At 36.7% G+C, this 7477-nt stretch overlaps 1 protein-coding gene across 1 annotated transcript; it reads right to left on the bottom strand.

Moving 5' to 3' along the window:
* Window positions 1-6682: 6682 nt before the first annotated feature.
* Window positions 6683-7372, bottom strand: LOC132644330 (uncharacterized). Its single transcript, XM_060360918.1, has one exon. The coding sequence runs from the start codon at window positions 7370-7372 to the stop codon at window positions 6683-6685; it is 690 nt and encodes a 229-aa protein (XP_060216901.1).
* Between the last annotated feature and the right edge of the window lie 105 nt (window positions 7373-7477).

Raw genomic sequence — 7477 nt, 5'->3', positions numbered from 1 at the left:
ATGGTAAAAACTCTTACATGCTGCTACACAAGGCAGATAGCTCAATTTTTCCTACTTGAATCATTGTTAACTGAATTTTGAGTATGTGTGTCCAAAGTATTCCATGTTTTGGGTCGTGCCGAAGTGCTAAGTCTGTGATGTCTATCTACAATAGCAAGCCAAAGAATGAAGCCATCCATGGAATACATTTTACAAAACGAAGCACTGTAGTCCATGCTTGAGGCCTCTGCTTTATGTCATTATGGATGGTAAACGAACCATTAGAAACTCCACTAAAGTGGTGCATTGCTCTGATTCTAGTTGGTCAATACTATCCATCTTCCCTAGTCAAATCAGCTATTTTAGAGACAGATATGACTATCACAGCAATTAGGAGAGCAAACCAAGTGCAATGGTCCTAAAGAATGCCAAGAACTACAAAATAAAAAAACGTCACAATCATGTCCAATATGATATTGAATCGGAAGTCTAAATTACAGGGTTTAATGCCACGAGCAACTTGAGGAATTGAGACTACCAAAAATATTTTTACTTCTTAAGTTAACACTGAATGCACCCATTAAATGCTCTCACATTGAATGTAATTATACCATGCAATTACCATACCCATCCTATTGGAGTGTGATCGCGTTCATTCAATTACATCCAATCAACACTGAACAACTAATTACTTGACCAGACAAATGGACCAAATAGTCTAATTATTTGTAGTTACGCCGTAATCCATTTCATAGCTGGCTTCACAAAGATACCCTAAGAATCATTTTTAGAAGATATTCCTAATCTGTTTAGGAATAGCTGTATTGTTGGGGAGTTGGATATTAGATACTCCCAGGCTACCCTCTTCTGAAGGTATGCCTACATCCTTCTATTTTACTTTGCCCCTGTAGCTTTTAGATCGACTCCTTCCCATGGAGAGGCTTGCAACAGTTGTGAGATAGCTCTGGTCACCTGCTTAGGCAATATAAATAGACTAAACCAATATTTGTGAATACCAAACAAAACAAACTTATCAACACCGAAGGGGCTGGTCTAGTGTAGTGGTCAATGATGTGGGTGCAAACCTTGGTGACCAGGATTCAATTCCAGCAGGAAATAGAAATTGTTAGGTTGCGTAAAAAGAAAAAGAAAAAGAAAAAGAAGAAATTGTTAGGTTGCGTCAAAAAAAAAAAAAAAAATGACCAAAAATTTCTTCTCCACTCGACCCATACTTTCGCTCAGCCAAGCAATTCTACGTGTTCGTGCTCCAATGTCTGTTATCGCGTAGACCAATTTCTTTGACCATCAGGACCTCATGAGTCTTCTCCATGACTGCATAAAGCCATCATTGTGCAGAATGTATGCCTTTTGTTCATTTTTGCTCCTTTTGATTTGTTTTTCTTACAAATCTCTTCTCAAACACATGTAACATGCAAAATGCAATAAACCATAATAAATGCACTATTTTTCTAGATAATCACTACAAAGGTCTCAGTTAAAAAAGTATAAAATACCAACTTATCACAATGTCAACCTTCATTGGACCTATGTTTCCCATGATTGTAATGGTAATTCTGCATATTATCTGTTGTGCTGCTTCTTTACACAACAGCATTCTGACAATTACTGATCAAAGATTTCATGAGCGGTTTCAATCTGTTAGTAACAATCTTGAAAATCAGTGTGTAACTGACGTTCATTCGAGCTACAGGCTGGAAGTGCTACTTTGTAATGTCTACACCTTACAACAATAACATTCCCAGTGAAATCCACACAGTGGAGTCTAGGAAGGGTAGAGTGTACGCATACCTTACCTCTACCTTGAGAGGTAGATATGCTGTTTTCGTAGACCCTCGGCACCAGAACAAGCAATGCAAAGCAGTATAAAAAGTCATGGCAAAAATACTATAGAAAGCATGAGAAAGCTGACTGGAAAAAAAAAAGTTGTAACTATCACAAAATAATAAGATAATCGAAGTACAAGAAGCAATAATATTAACAGAAATCGAAAGACAAGGAACTACAAGAATAATACTACGACTAACTAGTATGAAGGATAAATAGGACAACAATAAACCACTTACTAACCTTCTACCCTAATCTGAGTGCTCCATAACCTCATATCTAAGGTCATGTCCGCGGTAAGCTGGACCTGCGCCATGTCCTGTCTAATCACCTCTCCTCATACTTCTTCGGCCTACCTCTGCCTCTCTTGAAACTGTCCATAGCCAACCTCTCACACCTCCGCACTGGGGCATCCGTGCATCTCCTCTGCGCATGCCGGAACCATCTCAACCTCACTTCCCCTATCTTATCCTCCACCAAATCCACTCCCACCTTGTCCCGGATATCTTCATTTCTTCTGATCCTATATCTCTTAGTATGCCCACACATCTATCGTAACATTCTCATTTCCGCAACTTTCATCTTCTGAACGTGAGAGTTCTTAACTGGTCAATACTCCACCCCATGCAATATAGTTGGTCTAACCATCATTATGTAGAACTTGTCTTTAAGTTTTGGTGTCACCTTTTTAAGACTCCGGATGCGAGCCTCCATTTTATCCACCCTGCCCCATTACGATGTGTGACATCTACGTCAATATCTCCATTTTCTTAGAGAATGGACCCAAGATACTTGAAACTTCCTTTCTTTTGAATGTCCTAAGTACCAAGCCTCACTTCCCCGCCAGCGTCATGTGTTACGTTACCGACCTTGCACTCCAAGCATTATGTCTTGGTCCTACAAACCTGAACCCTTTACACTCTAGGATCTATCTCCAAACCTCCAGCTTAGTGGTAACTCCGCTGCAAGTCTCGTCAATCAGAACGATGTCATCTGCGAATAACATATACCATGGCACCTCACCTTGAATTTGTCGCGTTAGTTCATCCATCACCAAGGCAAATAAAAATGGGCTAAGAGCTAATCCCGATGCAACCCCATCACCACTGGGAAGTGCTCCGAGTCTCCTCCCACTGTACTAACTCTGGTCTTGGCTCCATCAAACATGTCCTTCATTTCCCTAGTGTATGCCACATGTACTTCTCTAGCCTCCAAGCATCTCCATAGAACCTCCCTTGGGACTTTGTCGTATGCCTTCTCTAGGTCGATGAATACCATATGCAGGAGTTTGTCTACACATTAGGAGTTGAATAATAGTACTCCCTCTGTTTCAATTCATTTGTTTGGTTTTGACTTGATGCGGAGTTTAAGAAATTAAAAAAGACTTTTGAATCTTGTGGTCTTAAACTAAATATATGTTGAATTACCAAAATGCTCTTTAATCTTGTGGTTTTAAAAATGTCATGTGGAAAGTTAGAATTAAAGAGTTTCCAAGAAAGGAAAGAGGCATTCTTTTTTAAACGGACTAAAAGGGAAAGTAAGACAAACAAATTACACAGAGGGAGTAGTGTAATCAAGAGCATGAGATAGCTCATTGCCAATGTTTACAAAAAAATGTTGAACGATACAATTTGTCTCTGCCTTCACTAAGAGCCAGTTGTGTTGGTAAAATGCTGTAAAACCATCAGGGCATGGAGCTTTATGCTAGCCAGCGTGTTATAAATTTCATCTTCACTAACAAATGTGAGTAGACACTCCTACTGCTCAATTGTGTCTAGTGATCCTCCTCCCTTTTTGATCATGCATCCTAAGAAATTTACTCCTTGCTCAATGTTGAGTTAGTCGCTTGAAGAAAAAAGCAGCCTAAGCACCAACAACTGGTTGCCATTTATTTGTGACCTTTGCCTTACACAATTCCTCTCCGTGCCTTAGGTCTCCGCATAATCACATAGAATTGTCCTCTCTTGCATTAGAAGAACCATCAGTAAAACCCATATTTTGTTGTTAGGAAGCAGAAACTTGTTGTTTAAGCAATTGGGAGCTGCAAGTACCTGAAAAAAAATGCTTTTCTTGAATTTCTCAACGACAGCTTTGCAAATTATTGCTTTCTCGATAGAACATGCATGGCGAACCAGAAAATGTTAGAGTTCCAGGCCTGTCAGGTAATATTTGAATATATCTTAGGCCTTTCTCAAAATGAGAAATCTTTAAGATGCATATGGCCTCCTACAAACATCTTATACAAAGTAACTAGCATATGATAGTGATCAAATACCCTAAAATTATTTTTCATGTTACTTAAAGATAGTAGCTAGACTATCTTGGTGTGCGGCCCTTCCCTGGACCCTGCTAACGCTGGATGCTTTGTGCATCGGGCTGCCTTTTTTTCTTAATTTTTTGTGTTTGTTTTAGCGACCGGGCCTGATGAAATCCCGGTAGAATTTTGGAAGAATGTGGGCAAGGGAGGCTTGGAGTGGCTTGCGCGGTTGTTGAATGTTATTTTTAGGACATCGAAGATGCCTGAAGAGTGGAGATAGAGCACCATGGTCCCATTGTACAAGAACAAGGGGGATATCCAAAACTGCAACTATAGGGGTATCAAGCTGTTGAGTCACACAATGAAAGTTTAGGAGAGAGTGGTGGAAGCAAGGATGAGGATGATAGTGTCTATTTCGGAGAACCAGTTCAGATTCATGCCTGGGCGTTCGACTACGGAAGCCATTCACCTTGTGAGGAGGTTGGTGGAGCAGTATAGGGATAAGAAGAAAGACTTGCACATGGTGTTTGTCGACCTAGAAAAGGCTTACGAAAAAGTTCCAAGAGAGGTGCTGTGGAGATGTCTAGAAAGAATGAAACCATAAACTAGGGATTTGGAAGTATGTTGAAAAATTTGTGGTGGATCTTTTTGTTGGACTATTTCATGATGTGTAAGTATGATGACTATTTATGGATAACTTGTAGAATATGCTATGGACATACAAAAAAATTCTTGCTATATTGGCCGTCTTTTTTATGATGTTTATATATAGTTGTTTATTAAAACAACGTGATGTTATTTAATAGTTTCAGTGGTTGCTTAAACATTCAGTGATTGCTTAAATATTCAGTCTTTTTTATGATGTTTATATATGGTTGTTTACTGAAACAACGTGATGTTGTTTAACAATTTCAGTGGTTGCTTAAACATTCAGTGATTGCTTAAACATTCAGTCTTTTTTATGATGTTTATATGTGGTTGTTTACTAAAACAACGTGATGTTGTTTAACAGTTTCAGTGGTTGCTTAAACATTCAGTGATTGCTTAAACAAAGTATAAAGTTTTTCCCTTAAAAAGTAGGTAAACAACTAGTGGTTGCTTAAACAAACACTAGTTGTTTCAGAAAATATCTAATTATTTATACTGGAAAATATGCTCATAAAAAAATGGTAAGCAACTAGTGATTTCTTAAACAAATAATTGTTGCTTACAATAAACAACAAGAAGTTGTTCAAGCAACTCCCGATTGCTTATACAATAACCTCATATCTCGTAAAAAGTAGGTAAATAACTAGGGGTTGCTTAAACAAATACTAATTTCTTATAATAAACAACTAGTGGCTGCTTAAACAAATACTGATTGTTTATAATAAACAACAAGAAGTTGTTCAAACAACTATTGGTTGTTTACTTTAAAACCCATCAAACGGGAAGTTGGATGTTCAGCTGTTTCAAGTCAATAAGTTGATGTTCAAATATTCATATAATCAAACAACATTGATTCCATTATCACTTGATCAATAAGTTATAATTATACTATTAGTAGAGTCAATCAGTTGATGATCAATTGTGATCAAATTACTAAGTTGTGTTTAATTACTCATTGAACGACTCGTTTGATGTTGAATTGTTGTCAAGTCAATAAGTTGATGTTCAGATATTCATATAATCAAACAACATTGATTCCATTATCACTTGATCAATAAGTTATAGTTATACTATTAGTAAAGTCAATCAGTTGATGATCAATTGTGATCAAATTACTAAGTTGGTTTTAATAATTATCAAACGACTCGTTTTTACAAGAAACAGAGTTATTATATTAACTAATTTTCAATTGTGATCAATCAAGTAATGTCCAATTGAAATTCTTGTATAAGCTATCAGGAGTTGTTTGAACAACTTCTTGTTGCTTATTATAAGCAATCAGTATTTGTTTAAGCAACCACTAGTTGTTTATTATAAGCAATCAATATTTGTTTAAGCAACCCCTAGTTGTTTACCTACTTTTTACGAGATATGAGGTTATTGTATAAGCAATCATAAGTTGCTTGAATAACTTCTTGTTGTTTATTGTAAGCAACAATTATTTGTTTAAGCAACCACTAGTTGTTTACCTACTTTTTACGAGATACGAGGTTATTGTATAAGCAATCAGGAGTTGCTTGAACAACAAGGTTATTGTATAAGCAATCAGGAGTTGCTTGAACAACTTCTTGTTGTTCATTATAAGCAATCGTTATTTGTTTAAACAATTGTTTATTGACTTTTCACACGTAGTGGAGTTCTAATTGTAAAATATGAGTTTCCTGAATAATCATGTTGTTTATTGTAAGCAACAATTATTTGTTTAAGCAATCAGTAGTTGCTTACCAATTTTTTTTATGAGCAATAATTTTCCAGTATAAATAATTAGATATTTTCTGAAACAACTAATGTTTGTTTAAGCAACCACTAGTTGTTTACATACTTTTTAAGGGAAAAACCTTATACTGTAAACAAACAATATCCACATGTAAAGACCAATAGCAAAAACAGCCAACATAGTACATTGATTCAGTTGCAAGTACAAAACAGATTGATTCAGTTACAAGTACGAATTTAAGAAGCTACACTACTGCTTGTTTCTTCATTTTGTCTCTCTCTGAGACTGCATGTAGTTCTTTTGTGACCAGCTCTTTTGCATATGGAACATTTATTTTTCTTCTTCTTTGAACCTCGCTCCAAGAATGAAGGTGCCCGCTTTCTCTTCTTTCTTCCTGACTTGCACACCACATATGGACAAGGTATTTTACTCTCCAAAAGCTCTGGAGGAAGCTCCCAAAATTCTTCAGATAACACTGGATGAATTGATCTTTCATATGCATGTTTGTATGACCATACTGAATAATATGGAGAAACAAAATCATAAACTCTTAATCCATAATCATCCCCGAACTGGGTTCTTATCGCTGCAATAACATGTGGACAAGGTATTTTGTCCAAGTCAAACTCTCTACAAGAACATGTTCTATTGTTTAGACCAACCATAGCCACTGCACCGTGACCAATGATGCTAAAAGTGTGGAAGCTTATTTGATGGGCCAATAGTGTATTGCCTATCGTCACATTTTCTCTTATTTTTCTTTCAGCGGAAGGGAAACATATGGTTGATGTGTTGGCCAACACCATACGCCTCTTGTGAAACTTTTGAGAAAACCTCCTATTTATAGAATTGAATAGAGTAGTAATCGGGAATTCGCTTTCCACCAAGAACATTGAGTTAATTGACTCAGCAATGTTGGTGGTCATTACATCATACCTAGACCATCAAGAAATACATACATATTAACTAAGAATCTGCACTATAAACAATCAGCAAGTGCTTGAACAACTTCTTGTTGTTTAGTGTAATCA

This window comes from Lycium barbarum, chromosome 6 (genome assembly GCF_019175385.1).
Source record: "Lycium barbarum isolate Lr01 chromosome 6, ASM1917538v2, whole genome shotgun sequence".
NCBI lineage: Eukaryota > Viridiplantae > Streptophyta > Magnoliopsida > Solanales > Solanaceae > Lycium > Lycium barbarum.
Note: the sequence above shows the minus strand (reverse complement) of the source record. Positions and strands in the feature narration are given on the sequence as shown.

Bases quoted from the DNA above. Each gene is read 5' to 3' on its own strand.
- LOC132644330 (XM_060360918.1), bottom strand. From the start codon at position 7,372: ATGACCACCAACATTGCTGAGTCAATTAACTCAATGTTCTTGGTGGAA.